Consider the following 18,207-nt stretch of genomic DNA (forward strand, 5'->3'; position numbering starts at 1 on the left):
ATGATGAAAAGCAAAAGTTCTTTGCTATTTTACGTAGAGAAACGTTATTCTTGAATTGTCGCACTATTTGATCGTGCAGTCTTTCACAGAGTGGTGAACCCCTCCTCATCTTCACTTCTGAAAGACTCAGCCTCTCTGGGAAGCTTTTTTTATACCCAATCGTGTTACTCTGTTACGTGTTGTTGGCAATTCAAAATGGTCTAATATTTGTCAAAAAACAATAAAATTTCTCAGTTTCAACATTTGATATGTTGTTTTTCAGGTTTAAATGATTTGCACATCATTGCATTTTGTTTTTATTTACATTTTGCACAGCGTCCCAAGTTTTTTGGAAATAGGGTTGTAGTATACAGTTATACTGAATTAACAGTTTAACAATTTTAGCAGTCATAGCAAATCACCTCACTTTATTTATTTATTTATTTATTTAGTTAGTTAGTTAGTTAGTTAGTTAGTTAGTTAGATTGTTTTGTTATTTGCTCCTTTAGTCCTTTTCACAGAAAAGAACAGAGAAAGTTCACCAACACTGATGTAGTTTTGATGTAGTGCCACTAGGTGGCGTCCAAAAACAGTAAAAAACAGACTTTTCATCAGTCTTTAGCATACATAGCGAAGTAGATGGAACTATTAACAGCCCACCTCTAATATAAGCAACACCTGTAGGTGAAAGAACTGAACTGAATGAAATACCTATACACATACACACACTTGTCACAAGGTAGGTATATCTACCTTGTATCTATACTCACCATATAGATGCACTTTGTAGTTCTACAATTACAAACTGAAGTTCATCTGTTTCTTCAATGGTCAGGACCCCCACTGGACCACCACAGAGCAGGTATTATTGTAGTGGTGGATCATTCTCAGCACTGCAGTAACACTGACGTGGTGGTGGTGTGTTAGTGTGTGTTGTGCTGGTAGAAGTGGATCAGACACAGCAGTGCTGCTGGAGTTTTTAAACACCTCAGTGTTACTGCTAGACTGAGAATAGACTACCAACCAAAAATATCCAGCCAACAGCGTCCTGTGACCAGAAACGGACCACTGCTGAAGGAAAGAGGATGACCAGCGCAATCTGTGCAGCAACGTATGAGCTATCATCTCTAACTTTACAACTGCAAGGTGGACCAGCAAAGTAGGAGTGTCTAATAGAGTGGACAGTGAGTGGACACAGTGTTTAAAAACACCAGCAGCACTGCTGTGTCTGATCCACTCATACCAGCACAGCACACACTAACACACCACCGCCACGTCAGTGTCACTGCAGTGCTGTGAATGATCCACCACCCAAAATAAACCTGCTCTGTGGTGGTCCTGACCACTGAAGAACAGGGTGAAAGGGGGCTATCAATATATATATATGTATGATACATATATATATATATATATATATATATATATATATATATACATATATGTATGTATCATATATAAAACATAAATATAGAACAAAATATATGGATCATATATTTATATATATGGTTGAATACATACCAGTACAGTTTTAATTGTTAATATGTTATATATATATATATATATATATATATATTATATGGCTGAAATATATGTCACATATTGGTCTATATATGTCAGAGTAATCCATAAAAGATAATATATGTCATACATTTGAAACCCATATTTTGCCATATATCATATTTCTGTATAAAACTAATAGGTTTGAACGTGTCTGAGTAAAGGTGCTGGTTTCTCCTCCTCTCTGGAAATAGCTATCACCTGAGGGGTGAAAGGTGCCGCGCGCCCTTCTCCACCTGTCCGCAAGGGCGCGCGCCTGTCTCCGCCTCACGTGACGCGGGCAGAAATGGCGGAGCCGGAGGAGAGCGGCGGACATCAGAGTTACAGCCAAGGTGAGGTTTAAAGTCTTCACACGAGTGAGGGTCGCCGCTCGCCCACCTAAACTCACTTTTCAAAGCGGACAGCGAAGCGAGTGTTTAGTGGAGGTGACGGAAGAGTTTCTCTCTGAAAATGAGATGAAAAACAACCTGTGGCGGTTATTTAGAGCGAGCCGGTCATGAGAATCATGAGGACGGGATTATCCGGACTAGACACGAAACCTTTGCAAGTAGTTAGTATTTTTAGAGAAACCGGGTTTTATTAGGACTGTCTGTCAGCCTGACACACATTTCATATGTTTTAAACCTCAACCGCTCTCAGAAACACCGAGCGCCTCGAAAACACCTGTTACGTTTGAGCGTTTTTCTCTCAGAGCTGCTCGAGTTTCTCTCCCTCAGGCACGAAATGTCATGTTGGAAATGCGGAGAGAGGAGTTTGACATGATTCTTAAGCATTTGGAATAAGATTTTTAATTGTTTTGATAGCTGACAGGCAGCTGTTTTGTTTATTGGCCAACTGCTTCAGTTTCAGCTAAAGCTAAAGCAGCCAGTGAGTCAGTTTCTCTTTAGCCTCAGCCTCGGTGCTGGTGCTCCTCCAGTTCATGTCCCAGTAAAGCCTGAGGGCTCATGGTCTGACTGTGATCTGATAATCTTTCTGTGCTTAAGTGAGTTCACTCACCCGATAGACCATGAATTAGCCTTAAAAACGAGTAACGCCTCAGTTTCTGCTGTATCTTATTATGAAAGTCTGTCTGGACTTTGTTGGGGTTGTGGTGTTTGTAGTTCTGTGGTGTAGTTCAGAGGTCGTTCAGTAGAGAAGGTGAATGATGTGGCTTGGTTAGAAAAGTGTTGTGTCACAGAGAGAGAGAGAGAGTGAGTGAGTGAGTGAGTGAGAGTGTGGGAAGTGAACGTACTGCTAAAAGAGTAAAATTACCTTTACTCTCTAAGCTATAAGGAGCAAAGATCAGATTGCTCAAGTCTTTGGCTGTTCTTGTTGTAATGAATGGACAAGGTGTGAGTTTGTGTCCCTGGGTGTGTTTAAATTTCTCCAGGGTTTTTCAGCCAAAGCCAAATTCTCAGTGATGTGATGGTGAGCTGCTGAATTACATGTACACAAACACGTCAACAAGATCCGTCCATTTTTTTTCTGCAGGAAGATCTACTGCCACATGGTTCATAGTGATAACTGAAAGCTGTTTATTTATTTAATAAGTTTATGGTGTTGTTTGTAGGGATGTAACAATACATATATTTTAAGGTTTGATATGATTTTTATTCCTGAGGTACAGATTTGATTGTGTTTGATGTGTGTTAAATACTACATTAGCAAATACTACATTTCCATTCCAATTTTTCTCAAATTTGAAGTGAGTTTCCAAGAAGTCAGTAAAAGAAAATGCAAATGAATGTGTTTCCATCAACTACAGTTATGCACAGATTCCTGAAGATGATGTCCCACACTTGTGGTGTATGGTCTGACAGTCTCTCTCCTTTAATAGATCTCGGTAGAGCACTTTTGACAGCCCTCTGTCAGCTAAACATGGCTGTAGCCCTAACAGTGCAGCAGGTAGCAGACCATTTAATATGGGTAGCTGACCATTTAATTCCATTGTTTTTTTTAATCTGCATTTTAAGATTTTATGACCATAAAAGAAGTGGATGGAAAACACTCTTCTGATTGTTTTGGCTTAGTTTGGATTGGCCGGGGCCGCCTTCTAACAAAATAAGCCCAAGAAATAGTAACCAATAAAATTTCAGGAAAAAAAAGCCCAGTGGAAAAAAAAAGTGTGGCATAGCATAAGCCCTGCCCCTGCCCCCATTTTACTCTGATAGGATTCATCCCATGTGCCTGATTTTATCACTGATTTTGTCTTTGATTTTATCATCGAATATCAGCAGTTTTACATTTCAGTATTCTGTTTTAGATTTTTTTAAGACTGCATTGAAATCGTAATACCGTTACTTGAGGGTGGTAGTAAACAGAAAAAGCCAAGCATGTTTACATGGGTGTACTGCAGCAGGGGTGTGTGGATTGATGTGTGGAATGGTCTGCAGGTGGTGTTCAGCCTGCTTGATCTATTTGTGTACTCAAAAATAATTGAAATAATAACAATGTTTATTAGCTACAAATAACTGTTAAACCTCTTTAAATGTTCTGAGGAAGTAGGTTTTTAAGCCTGCCTCTTTGCTTGAACTAGACACCTGGTGTCTGTTCTTTTTGTGCTATAAAAGCTGTCCCATACTGTCCCATTTCTGGAAGAGTGGTGTCAGAGCACACATTATGTAGCAGTGCATGCTGGGGGTTGTAGTGCAGCTTGTGGTGAAACAGGGTAATATTAATAGAAAATTAAAATAATGTCACAGGCCAGATAGGATTGAACCACAGGCCTGACACGGGCCTTGTGTTTAACTCATGCGGCTTAACATCTTGAACCACTCAATGTAAAATTGTCTATAGTATCGTAGTAGTTTATCATCTGGTATATAGATAGCGAGCTCTCCTATTGGTTAGGACTTTAGGAGCTGGAGTTAAGGCCTTATACATTAATTACCAACTGAAATAGGAAGTGGAATCACATAGTGGGTGGGATGAATTTTGTAAGGTGGGAAAAGGTCCTTCTGGAAGTGTGTGTGTGTGAGAGAGAGAGAAAAAGAAAAAGAAGGAAAGAAAATGGGTTAATCCACTACTCTGGGGAGGATTGACAGACTCATATCTGCTGCTGGAGGGTGCGTATGCTTGTGGACACTGCTGCTTACGCTGCATATTTACATTACAGAGACTGAGAGCTGCGTGTGTGTATGTGTGTGTATGTGTGTGTGTATGTGTGTGTATGTGTGTGTATGTGTGTGTATGTATGTGTGTGTGTGTGTGTATATATGAGAGAAGAATTCAGGTTACTGTAGTGCACCACAGCATGGCTGTGTCTGTGTATATTTTCATATATTGAATGCACTGTTGGAGTCTATGATGATTAATATTTGATTTGTTCTCTGTATTAAATAAGTTTTTCTATTTTTCTGTGTTGCTATCTACGAGTGACTGGCTCATTAAACAGCGATCATTCAGAGGCAAGCTCACACCCTTACTAATGCTGACAGTTTCATGGTTAAGGGTGTGTTACACGCAGCTCAGTAGCCAATTTCTATACACATAACAACTTTTCACACCCATGACTTTTAGTGATGTTTATTTGTAGAGAATTCTTTTGGAAGTACAATTATATTGTGCTTTTTGTGTGGTTTTAAATATTAAAGCATTGGTTCTCAAACTAGTCCTCAGGTCCCTCAGACAGTAAGTTTTTGCTCTTTTCCAGCTCCCAACATGTAGGGATGGAGCAAACATGTGGACCATCTGGGAGGGCCCAGAGGACCAGTTCAAAAACCACTGAATTAGAGAAATGTGATCGTTTGTGGTTCCTAAAGGAATAGTTCAGTCAAAAAAGCTGACCTTGCCAACAATAAATGTAAATGAACAGCTACTAATTAGTATTATGCAAATTACATAATGCTCATTTATGACTGCTGATTTGCATTTATTGTTAGCCACATTATCATGTTTGGCCAAGCTGTTTGACTGTGTTACAGTCAAAAAAGCTAATGTTGCTAACACAAAATGAAAATGAAGAGCAACAACTTGGCATTTTGCAAATGACAGCATGTAATCAGTGGCTACTAGTTTCTTTTCACTGTCATCCACATTAGCATGTTTGGTCAAGCTGTTGTTTTAGGTCTCTGTGTATTACATGCTCATGTCCAGCTCTACAACAACACCCTCAGTATTAGGTCAGAACATGAAACATCAAAGAACTGTCTTATTAATGTGGGCAGCACACGTGATCATGAGATTATCATTTTTTAACTGAGTGAACTTAAGTTATATGAGTAAAACTTATATTGACTGTGAGGTTTATTTCATTAGACCAGTCATGTCTGTGTGACTTACAGAGGCTGATGTGATTTTATTGGCAATGAGAGTGTAATTTGTTCTTAACTGGTGGCAAGGGGCAACTGATTTGGCAGTGAATATGATAACTGTTCCAATTTATTTTGGAGGAAAGCCTACACTGTCATTCATCATCCACATCCATCCATCTGTCCATCCAAACATATACACAACCATCCATCCATCCATTCGTACTACTAAGTTTCAGTCATGTATGATATTCGAATTGGTGAGACATTCATTTAGGTTTTGGAAGATGTTCAATATATGAACCCTGCCCCACACTGGATGCGTCAGGCAGACAACACACAGCATCCAGCAGCCACTGGTTTCAGTTAAAGCCCCAAGAAACACAAATCTCTTAGCTTTTGTGGGTACAAAATATACATGTACCATGTATGTGCTAAGAATAACTTTCCAAAGACCACTAAATGATCAAGGAATTTTGCCAACATTCTCCTCTCTCAATGTGAAGAGGGACAAAGCTTGAGTAGTGCATACGTAAGGAGTATCCTTACCAATCACGAGGCTTGTGTGGGTTGTCCCATTTTTAACAACGCCGTTCTCCTTCGCTATGTTCTAGTCCGACAAACTTACCATGAGAAAGCTAACGATGAACAGAAGCTAACCTAGCAAGAAGATCCGAGCTAGCAAGAACGTCCATTTGTCTGTTCGTTTACTCAACCAGCCACGCCAGCAGTCCCTAGATGAATAAGAACCTTACCTTCTTTAAGGTGTTGCCATGTAAAAGTCAGATAATGTTTTGAGTGAACCCTGGACACAGTGGGGTCCACATCACCATCTTTCAGCCCATTTCACTCATTTTCTCAATTCATGCAGTTGTTTAGTTCTGCTTCGGTGGCCATGAATTGAGGGCTGTCAATCACACATGCATAACAGAATATTAGGCCACGCCCAGTCCGTTTTCAGAAAGTTCTGATAAGCTGTGTTACTTCATTGCTATGTGGTGTATGGTAGACTTTAGACGCCTGCAGTAGTTCTTCTACTGCTTGGACTAAACAGGACTGAGTTTCCCAAAAGCATCTTAGCACAAAGATGATTGTTAAATGGTAGTGTTAAAATTACACTGAACACTCTTTCTACTAGCAATAATCTTTACACTGAGGGCATTTTCCAGACCCAGGACTGCTTGCTCTGTGAGTTTGGTACTTTTGGTCAAGTCTGAAGCTGTCTTCGAGCCTGGGAGCAGTCCAGAATACTACTCTCTGGCCTTCCTGAAATTGGTGGTCTGGGGTTCGCTTCCAGCAATCTCTGGTGCGGTCTGCTGCACGTGTGGAAGTTATCCGCTCCTGGCACCGTGTGTGGGCTTGCATGATTACAAAATGAACCAATGTGATTACTTCCCTTTTCAAGTCGTGATGGCGGGAAAAAGATTACTGTGGACAGCCATATGATGGTCCATTCATAGTCCCATAGTTGTCACTATTATGCATCAGTATATACCTAATAAAACCTCACTTTCATAAGGCTGGAGCAAGGTTACTGTAATAAGCTCACCTTTGTGGAGCGAATGCATATACTGAGAGCATCCTGAAAACGCCATGCTGGCCTTCATGGCTAAAAACCTTCTCGTGAAAGAACGCCTCCTTGTTTGCAGGTGCACCTGCACAGTGGAATGCCGTGTATCCAAAAAGCGCTGTTCTTTGCTGTGTGAGTGTTTGTATGCAGGGAAAATAATAAAAAGCAGTGAACAGATGAAGCTAGTGCCTACCATTTTGTAAACCTGCACACAGAAACGTGATGTATGGAACTTTGCAATCGATCCACAGTTTGGATGGAACTCTTGTGTGTGAAAGCAAAACAGTGATAATTAGCCACACGCCCAAACGAGCCGAAAATTGGTCCAAGGAGTGGACTCAAGTATTTGAGTCAAGTGTGAAAATACCCTAAGATGCCTTTGAGAAATTGGGCCCAGATTAGAACCTCTGGCCAAAACGGAAGTGTAGGCTTCACATTGCCCTCTGGTGGGACATATGGTTCAGACATCTGTGGTTCTTAAACATGAGACTGTATAAACTTGGAGGGAAGCTAATTTGCTTATCAAAAATCTAAATTAACTTAAATACTTAATACTTAACTTAAAATTAAATTAAATATTTGATTATTTTAGACTTGAGTGATTATTAAAAACATTCTGGCTCATACATTACATGCACCCGTCCATCCTTCAGTTCGTCCTTCACCCTCTGTTGTTGTCCTGACGAACATTAACTGACTGGTTCACCTTGCCCTGCTTCCCTCCACGCTGAATATTTCAGTAGGAAACAGAGCTGTGTGTGTGTGTGTGGGTCTGTGTGGTGACAAGTGTGTGTGTGTGTGTGTGTGTGTGATGAGAGAGAGAGAGAGTAAGAGTAGTCTAGGGCGGACGTTGAGAGTGAGGGAGAGAGAGAGAGACAGTGGCAGCATCAGCAAGTAGAGCAGCAGCAGCATCTCTGGCTTAAAGACAGAGTGAGGACAGGGTAAGGGGAGAGCAGAGCAGGCTGTTTGTGTGGATTAAAGTGAGCTTCTCTAAAGCCTGGCAGCACGAGGAGTCTTCACTGAGCTGTTTACCCCTCAATCAGGGCTAGCAGCAGCATTTGCTTCTTCACTTCAGTCTTCTAATGTCAGTCCGTTCTTTCTGTCTCTTAGTTTTTGCTCTGTCTTTTCATGTCTAGCTTTTTATCTCGGCACACTCAGATCCAATGAGCAGTCTGCAGGCAGGCTGAGTGTTAGCTGTTAGCGTTAGCGTGAGTAAGCTTGCAGGACAGCAGCAGAAAAAGAGAGTGAGTGAGAGAAGAGGAGAAAGAAGGAGGCCTGAAAGGAGGTGGGGGGGATGCCGGCGCCCCCCAGGCTGAGGAGGGGGGGCAGCAGGCCGGCTCTGCCCTCGCTCTCCACCATCACAGAGGAAGAGGAGGAACAGAGGAGCCGCCGCAAGAAACGCAGGAGAGGAGGTGAGAGAGAGAGAGAGAGGGAGTGAAAGCAAAAGAGATAGAAGAGGGGTCACAAAGTGATGAAGACTGGGGAATAGACAAGTCAGAGAGGGCAGGAAAATAAGGAAAAGAGAGTGAACAGAGAAGGAGAAGAAAAGAAATGGAGGAGCCTAAGGGTGTAGGCTAAAGTCAGCTTAAGCAGGCTGCTTTGGTGCTGCGCTAAGCTGGCATGCTTAAACGCCACCTTTCTGACCTGCCAGCGGCTGTGCTGTGAGTGGGTTTGTGTATTAGCCACTTGATATGTACAGTTAATTGTTCAGTTAATGTTGAATGTATTATGTGAGTGCTACAGTACTGTAACATCAGCATTTTATTAGCCATGTTCTTACCCAGGGTTGAGTTTGTAATTAATTTAGACTGTTCTTTTGTGTGTGAGGGTTCTAGAATACTGACTTGACTATAACTGACTCGATGTGTGAGTTCTGGAATACTGGCTTGATTCTGTGTTTGAGGGTTCTAGAATACTGGCTTTGCTCTGTGTATGAGTTCTAGAATACTCGCTTGACTCTGTGTGATGGGTTAAGAACACTGGCTTGACCTTCGGTATGAGTTCTAGAATGCCAGATTGACTTTGTGTGAGAGTTCTAGCTTCACTCTATGCGAGTGTTATAGAAAACTGGTATTCTAGAACACTGACTTGATTTGTGAGTTCTAGAATACTGGTTTGACTCTGATGTTTTCTAGAACACTGACCTTTCTCTGTGTATGAGTTCTAGAATACTTGCTTGACTGTGTGCGTGGCGGGGGGGGGGTTCAAGAACACTGGCTTGACTTTCAGTATAAGTTCTAGAATGCAAGATTGACTGCTTAAGAGTTCTAGCTTCACTCCGTGTGAGGGTTGTAGAAAACTGGTATTCCAGAACACTGACCTGACTCATTGTGTGAGTTCTAGAATACTGTCTTGACTCTGAGTGCTCTAGAACACTGCTCTGTGTAGGAGTTCTAGAATACTCGCCTGACTCTGTGTGTGTGGGTTCAGGATCACTGGCTTGACTTTGTGTACGAGTTCTAGAATACCAGATTGACTTTGTGTGGGTTCTGGAAAACTGACTTCATTCTCTGTGAGGGTTCTAGAAGGCTGGCTTTAAATGTGCAAGTTCAATAATACTGACCATGATGGAGTTCTAATGTTTGTGGATTTATTTACCAAAAATATTACTTTAATTAATTTTACTTTTTTTATTTAGTTTTCATAATTCTCATATCTGCCATAATTCATTAACAACTTCTCTTTATCCCTTACAATTAAGCAGGCTGTTTTTGTGACTGTACCTTTATGCGTGATGTGTTGCCCTGTGTTGTGCTGATTCCAAAAAGTAGTCCAGGCTAAAATGTAGGAAACAGTGTAAAGTTACAGCACTCTGTATCACTTCAGTGTGAATGGGCAGAGCTCAGCTGCTGTAGGCTGAATAGGTGGTCAAACATAAATATGTTCATGGTTATGACATCATAAATATGATGAATTAATGACAGGCCGTGTTTGCAGCCTAGTTTTCCATATAGGAACTGAATGGGCAGGGGAACTGTACAGTCTTTAACAATGTTTATACTGCGTAGGGCTGGGACCACTTATCTATTTACTAATAATTATCAATAACAGACATGAAATCTATAGACAGTCAATTTATGAAAATGAATGGGGGAAAGAATACAGTGGAAAAAGGATGCGATTTATTACATACTTGCAGAAAGGGGATGAAGAGGAAGATAAAATGGATCCATCAAGTAGTAAAAGTGACAGTTTTTTTCTTTTAGCCAGAGTGACTCAGTCGTAGATTCTACTTTGCTTGGTGTGGAGAGGCCTTGGGTTTTCATGCCCCCTCTGGTGCAAATGGAAACTCTTCTAGATAAGTATTACTGTTAAAATACCTGCGGTTTTGAATAATGAAAATATTTATTGATGTTCTTGTCCTGAATCGTTACAGCCCTAATGTAACATGCCAGACCTATTTTAGAAAAGAAAGGAAAATGTCTCATTTAGTAGGCCCTTTAATAGCAATTTTGAGGACGTTATTGATCATTTATTTGGATTTGGAAGTTCTGCATGATTTCTGGCATATTGTCACTGTCCAATGAAAACCATGTATCTCCATTTTTGTTGATGTTTAGTTTTACATCATTTCAACACACCAGCTGTCCTGTACATTGTATAAACTGTTCATGATGAATGGACCAATAGAAACGCTCTAAAATCACTTGGAACAAAATCTCTTTACTCTCTCTCTTTTTTTTCATTGGACAGCGACGATATGCAAAGTGTCATGTGGACAGTAATCTAGTTGCGAAAAGCGTTAAAGTCCTTCTTTTGTCTTCTAATAATAATCAAGAGTTTACTCTGCTGAGTAAGCTCACACATTTAAGTTGGCAAATCTTTTGCAAAAATGAGTTAATTACGTCTGTATCCGGTGTCTGTGGGATGTTTGGCTTGTTTTATTGCGTGTGTGGGTGCGCCTGAGAGTTTGTCTTGCTCCTGTGTTGAGGAGGATGTGCATGAGTGAGAACCTTTCTTAGCGCATACTTGTCTGAGGTGTGTATGGAGTCACTTGCTATGACACCATTTTTAGGTTAAATGAATGGTACAGGTTAAGCTGCCCGAGCATTGTTTTTATTTTTAAAATTTATTTTTGCATTTGCTTATATTAAACTGCTCTCTGGCTGTCAGATTGGCTCGCTGTCTGGTGTGTGGTTACAGGGAGTGGCCATTTTTGTCCCTACAGTTGAAGCTGTTAATGACTGACGGGTTGGACAGGAATGCATCAGCATTCTCCTCGTTCTGGTCACATGATCTGGAAGAGAGCGACAACAGTAATGGGATGACAGGTAATGGTCAGGTGATCAGGCTGCCTCCATGGTTACAGACAAACTGGATCAGTGGAGCGTTCCTACTGTGACTTTTGACTTCAGAAACACATGAAACCCAAAAGAAATGGAGTCTGCAAATCATGCTATAGCTGTGATAAGAGTGTATCTGCTTTCACTATCAACTTTAAAGAGGTGTGAGTGTATGACTTTGGGTGATACAGTATTTGTGGTAATTTCCTCATTTCTTCTGCTAATGCTCAGACACACAGCATAGCATTGGCTCTGTTAGGACTAAGAGTTGAATGATCTCAATAATAAGTAGTTCCAAGTCTTGATGGTGACACATTGTTCTGACCAAAGCCCATTCACAGTCTTTGTATATCTCACTTTAAGCTTTGATTATTAAGCCTTCTATCCCACTTCATTCTGTGAACATTGTCTCTCAGGTGCTCATGGGAGATGTAGTACCTCAGTGGTGTGCAGCTTCAGGGCTTCAAGTGCTTTTTGGTAACTGATACTTGTCTCATGACAATGGTGTTAAACTATGGCCTCTGGCATAAGAAAACCTTGTAACTCTATTTTTTTCTTTCTTTTTTTTAAGTTCTTAAACCATTTGAGAACGTGCCATTTACATGGTGTGGAAATTTATTGAATGGACGAATAAGTTTAAAAAGCACACTTCATCTTTAAATGCAGAGCTCACCAACCAAACACCAATAATCCATTGTTTTCTGCTGTCCAGAAAAAGACTTGGTAAAGCAAAGGCGTTTTCCTACACTTTTGCCACTTAACAACTGGAACTGTTCGTTTTCCATTTAGCTCCAGTCCAGCACCAGAGGGTCCAGTTTCATGGGTTTTTGGTGCCTGCACAAGATTGTTACCAACAGGACTTGGTACTCGAGGGTGGGGCTAGCTGTACTTTATTTTGTTCTATAGACTATGTTCATTTGTAGACCACTATTTTTAGAATTATCACTTTGTCAGGAGTTTGCTAAGATAATGCTAGCTAGTTATGTAGGTACTGCTAACATTACCATTTAGCAGTGCCTTTTTTTTATTTCAGTCGTACCTCAAACAGGTAGAAAATTAGCTAGAACTAGAAACCTACGTTCTATTACTTTGGGTCAGTTCTTGTGTTTTTTTATTTTATTTTATTTTATTTTATTTTATTTTTGTTTTTGGTGTAGTGTAAAAATTCCCTAGCTGAACCAAAGAGAATGGGAACAGACCAGGGCTGGCCAAAATGAGGCCCAGAGGCCAAAGGATAGAAGGATATTTGGTTTGACCTACCAGAAGGTTGCCCTAACTTCCCTACCCCTTCACTCAGTAAAGGAACAAACCTTTTTCTATATATGACTTTTTATTTCTCTGAAAATTTGATTAAGCACTATTTGTAACAAATGAAATATATTGAAATGTTATTGGCTAAAAGTAAAAAAAAAAAAAGCATCAGTTGACTTTAACACTACACAGTCTTCACTCTTCGCAACGGAGGTGTAACAACACACATGTAGCCACTAGTTATGAGCTAAGGTTTTCAGGTTTTGGCGACGTATTTTTTGGGTGACTATTGAGATCTAGTGTTTGTTAACAACGTTAGCCTGGTTGTAATCTAAAGTTCAAAATTTGAACTCCAGATATGGCTGATCGAGTACATCTGTGGTAAACGAAAAATACAAACCTGATTTTTTTGCTAAACTATTCATCAAGCTATTATTTCATTACAAAGTTACACAGTAGCATCAGTTTGTTGAGTTTGCCAGGAAAACCACATAGGAGTTTGCTAATGAGAAGCACGGGTCAGACTTCGCACAGCTAGTTAATACACATGTGTCAGAACCCTGTTCTTTGTGTTTTAATGATTGAGCAAGGTCTCTCACTCTTTGTCGCTCTCTCCCGGCTTAGCATTAGCGGCCGCTAAGCTGCTCAGCGCTGGGATTGGAGCCCTTCCCCTTTTGCGGACTCTGACACACACACACACACACATGCAGATTGGTGCCATGTGGAGGAGTGCACAATAATCGCTAACACTAGAATAATCTCCCTCTGTCTCTTGTGCCTGCGTGCACACATTCATACATACAAACATTAATATCACACATACACAAGCACACACAAAGGTGAGTAATAACCCCTCACCCCTTGTGAGTATTGACCCCTCACCCCTCTCCATCTCTCTCTCATCTCTCTCTCCCTTTCTCTCTCTCTCTCTCTCTCTCTCTCTCTCTCTCTCTCTCTCTCTCTCTCTCTCTCTCTCTCTCTCTGGGGGTGGGGTGAGAGGCCACCACTTGTATTTTCTCACTCTGCACGCGTTCTGTCCTGTCAGGAACTGGCCAGCAGCAGTGGCCCCGCTGTCCTTCTTTCATTTCTTCATCTCTTTATTTGGCCTCGAATTAGCGGGTGTAATCCCCGGCCTGTGACGGATGCTTCAACTGCTGGCCTCTGGGTCTGACCCTCAGTGCACATTTGTGGTGCTAGCGGTGTTGGCGCTCTTCGTTTGGGATGTAATCGAGGTTTGAGAAGTGAGTTCTGGAACCTGAATTAGTGTTCTGGAACTCTCCAGAACTCCACTTTCCAGAACCATGAGTGACACCCAAGGTAAGAGTACTGTAGAGATTCTGGCCAGATCAGTACTGTTCCGTGGGGCTGTTATATTATCGTTATATTGTAACATTACGATTGCGTTTTTTTAATGTGATTATTTTCTATTAATTCTTTTTTCTGCAAAGAAAATCAGCACATCTGTTTTCTTTCACTGAATGTAGTGTACCAGACTGCTCGTTCACAGTCTCTACATTATTAGGCTGAAATTGCCCATTTAAAACTTTCCACATTCAATATTTTTCTCGCATTTTATTGGTCCACATATGATAATGTGTAGGTTTAGGTGCCTAGAACAGTCATTCACTTTTATGTGACCATTTTCAACCTCTTAATATCAGTTAGATTTAAACAGATTCTTTTTGTTGCTGTGCCTGTAAGACTGATATGTAAATCACCTCTGTTCTGATTGGCTGTGTATTGTGCCTTGTTCATAAGGCAGTCTGAGCTGGAACACTTCTCATAACTTCAGTATGAATATGTGAGCTATACTGCTGTAGGCTGAATATGTGATTATATGTAAAAGTGTTGGTTTTAGTGACATCACAAAAACAAGTAATACCTTAGTCATATATGGATTGGGTAGACTGGGGAGTGAACAGTGTGCTTTGAATCTTTTATGACATTACATCAAACTCTTATTTATGTTATAGGGGCCCTTTAAGACAATGTTGAATCTTTTATGACATAATTAAAATGTATAAAAATGATGAATTGCTCTTGTGTGCTTTGTTATGGTGAGGAGATGGTTGGACTGGGTTTGGAGTTTCTCTAAAGCTTTCTCTCTTCACTCTAGTGAGTCTGAGATTGAAGGCTATGTGTCTGATTGCTGTAAAACTATTTTAGTTTTTAATTTGTGTCGTAATAGCTTATGTTAGTTTCTCTATAAGATGGTCTGTGCATTTAAACGTAGTCCAGCTGTCATACATTGAGCAGTTGTCACTGTCATAGTCCCAAGTTACCGCTGGTTCTTCCTGTCTTTGTTAATGTTGTGACAACAGAGAAGGCTTTGAGGGAATCATTCCACAGATGTGAAGATGAGGCTTGTGTAGTTTATGTATGTTTTTCTTTTTGTGTGTGGAGGGGATATTTAGAAGCATGTGAAGCGTATAAAGCTTTGTGGGATTAATGCTGGGGGGAGGGGTGATCATGTGTGAGAGTTTAGGGGGCTGTACAGCAGAGAGACTCAGACACAGAGACCCTCTCTGATCTTTGGCCTCAGAACAAAGTCAAATGCATTGAGAAGTGAGAAATACAGAGAAAGGCAAGAAGAGTTTACATAGCAGTACTTTCAAATGGTCTAACACGAAGGAAGAGGAAAACAGGAATAGAGATCGCTGATAGATTGAGTGATTGGTCACAACTGATAAAGTTGTGAAATGATAAAAAGGTGATAGCTATCTGTTAGTGAAGTCTGTCTGTCTGTCTGTCTGTCTGTCTGTCTGTCTGTCTGTCTGTCTGTCTTTCTTTCTGTACTCCCTTTATCTGTAAAAGCAGGTTGTCTAACTATCTGTTAGCCAAAATACACTCTTTCTAAGTCTGTCTGTCTTTTACCTGAGATGATCTGTCTGTCTGTAGTGCAAATACTTGCTTTACCTGTAAAAGCAGACTGTCTGTCCGTCTGTTAGCCAAGAAGCTCTCTCAAGCTATCTGTAGTACGGATACTCTGTTTTTACCTGTAGGCGCATATTGTCTTCCTGTCTAACCAAGAGATACTCTGTCTGTCTGTCCGTCTGTCTGTCTCTCTCTTAGCTAAGGGAAACTCTGTATGTCTATCTGTACTCTATTTTTCTGTACGCGAAGATTAGCTATCTATGTATCTACATATCTGTACTCTATTTTTCTGTATGCTTAGGTTTGTCGGTTTGTATGTCTGTCTGTCTGTTAGCCAAGATAAAGTCTCTCTAAAGCTGCCTGTCTGTCTGCCTGCCAAAACACGCTCTTTCCCTCTCTGTCTGTCTGTCACGCAAATACTTGATATTTTTCTGTTAGTTAAGAGATACTGTGTGTCTGTGTATCTGTCAGTCTGTTAGCCAAGATTCTATCTATCTATATTTCTATCTATCTGTCTATCTATCTATATTTCTATCTATCTATATTTCTATCTATCTGTGTTTCTATATTCTGTTTATCTGTAAGTGCTGGTTATCTGTCTGTCTGTCTGTCAGTCCCGATACACACTCAATCTGTCTGTCTGTTTGTCTGTCTGTTTCAGTCTCTCTCTCTCTGCAGTCATTTGTTCTGTTGTGTAATGAAAGCAGGACTCCTGCTTTACATAACTATTCATCTCCCCTGTTTGCCCCCTGACCTCCGGCTGGTTAGAGCTCTGGCATTCCTCCATCACTGAGCCTCAGTTGCACTCCACTGCACACACACACTCTGCCATGGAAACCGGCTGCAGCAGAGCCGACATGAACGACCAGCATCAGGCCCATGCCAGAAGTTACGTGAGAGACTCAGATGTGTGGAGAATCTAATATTGGAGGATTGTAGCGTGTTTAGTTTTTGGATGTGTAGGCCCCGAATATGAATGAATTACTCTGTTGGTTTCTGTTATATTGGTTTGTTGGAGAAGCGTTTTAACACCTGTTAATGTTTTATCATGCCTCTGCCCTAAATCCACAGATCAGCATGTGCATGTAGAATGTATGTATGTGTGGGTACATCTATGTGTCTGTTTTGTTAAAGGCAGGATGACGTCCTTGTGGCAGTGTGTCATAGCCTCACTCTCAGAGCTGTTTGAGGACAATGAGAATGCCAGCATGGAGGATGTTCTGATAAATCCTCCTTAACCCAGATAGTCTGCACCAGGAATAGAGCTATAAATGCATTCTCTGCACCAGAATGCTGTGTGTGTGTGTGTGTGTGTGTGTGTGTGTGTGTGTGTGTGTGTGTGGTATTGGATTATTTGACTTCATATTGATCTGGAATGATTTAAAGATCTTGTATCTTTTTACAATTAGTGCCAAGAAATTCATTTTGGGGTTTTGCTGTGTGGAAACTCTGGATATACTGTTGTTGTCCTGTTTCTTTTTGTTTGTATAAACATACGTAAGTTTAGTTCTAGTGGTCTGGCACTGAATAAGTCTGTTCTAATGAGAAGCCAGGTGATATCAAATAGAGGCAGAGGCTTTCAAAGAAATTCAAAAGAAGGTTATGTTGCTTATGAGCATAACGAGAGATCTGCACAGGCATGAAATTGAAGCCTGAACCCAACCCGTAACCACAACTTTGAGACCCGACTCGATTCAACTGGTACTGCCAAATTTGAAACCCGAACCCACTCAGACGCACTAACGAGTGGATTATCACAGACAGGGTTTTACAGTGCTTTGCTTTGTTACTTAGTGCTTGAGTTGTGCGACAGAAAATATATAAATAAACTAGCATTTTATACCTCTGTAATACACTATAAACAATATTTATCAGTATTTTTGGAATTACAGGTCATAGCTGGCAAGAACAGCATCTTGAACTTGAACTTTTGCGGTAAAGTTCAGCAACGCTCTTGCTACTGTTTCTACTTGCAGAAATACTTAACACGCTTCAGTATGGCTGTTTGATTACAGAAATTTTGAGTGGACTCTGAGATAAGTGATGGAAGAGTCGAGTCATCTGGTTAAAATGTTACTATATTACAGTCTTATTAATAGTACAGTATTAACTATAATTGAGTCTCATTTTTTACTTCCTGCACACTTAAAAATAATGGTTCTTGAAGGGTTCATTAATAAAGAAAATGGTTCTTTATAGGACCATAGACACTCAAAGAATCCTTTGCATGATTAAAGGGTTCTTTGCATCATGAAAGGGTTCTTCAGGTTGATGGAGAATATGCTGCAGATGGTTCTTTATAGAATCTTTTTGAAAAGGGTTCTGTATAGCACCAAAAAGGGTTCTTCTATTGTTACAAGCTTGACATCGAAACAACAGAAGAACCTATTTGGAGAAAACTTTGTAGAAGCCTTGGAGTCATGTCTCAATTCCCGAGTGCCTGGAATTAAGGATTCAGTTTTTT

General features: G+C 40.5%; 1 protein-coding gene across 8 annotated transcripts in view; it reads left to right on the forward strand.

The window, feature by feature from the left end:
* Positions 1–1,775: 1,775 nt before the first annotated feature.
* Positions 1,776–18,207, forward strand: part of si:ch73-217b7.1 (ensconsin) — a 59,185-nt gene continuing 42,753 nt past the window's right edge. For 7 of the 8 annotated variants that reach the window (XM_036592005.1, XM_036592006.1, XM_036592004.1 and 4 more), the window contains exon 1: positions 1,776–1,868. In XM_036592005.1, coding sequence (XP_036447898.1) covers positions 1,823–1,868 — 46 coding nt within the window. In that variant the 5' untranslated portion in view covers positions 1,776–1,822. Of the gene's footprint in view, positions 1,869–13,914; positions 14,187–18,207 lie in introns of those variants that run through there. The other variant, XM_036592008.1, reaches the window with a different exon arrangement.

Source organism: Colossoma macropomum, unplaced genomic scaffold (genome assembly GCF_904425465.1).
Source record: "Colossoma macropomum unplaced genomic scaffold, Colossoma_macropomum, whole genome shotgun sequence".
Taxonomy (NCBI): Eukaryota; Metazoa; Chordata; class Actinopteri; order Characiformes; family Serrasalmidae; genus Colossoma; species Colossoma macropomum.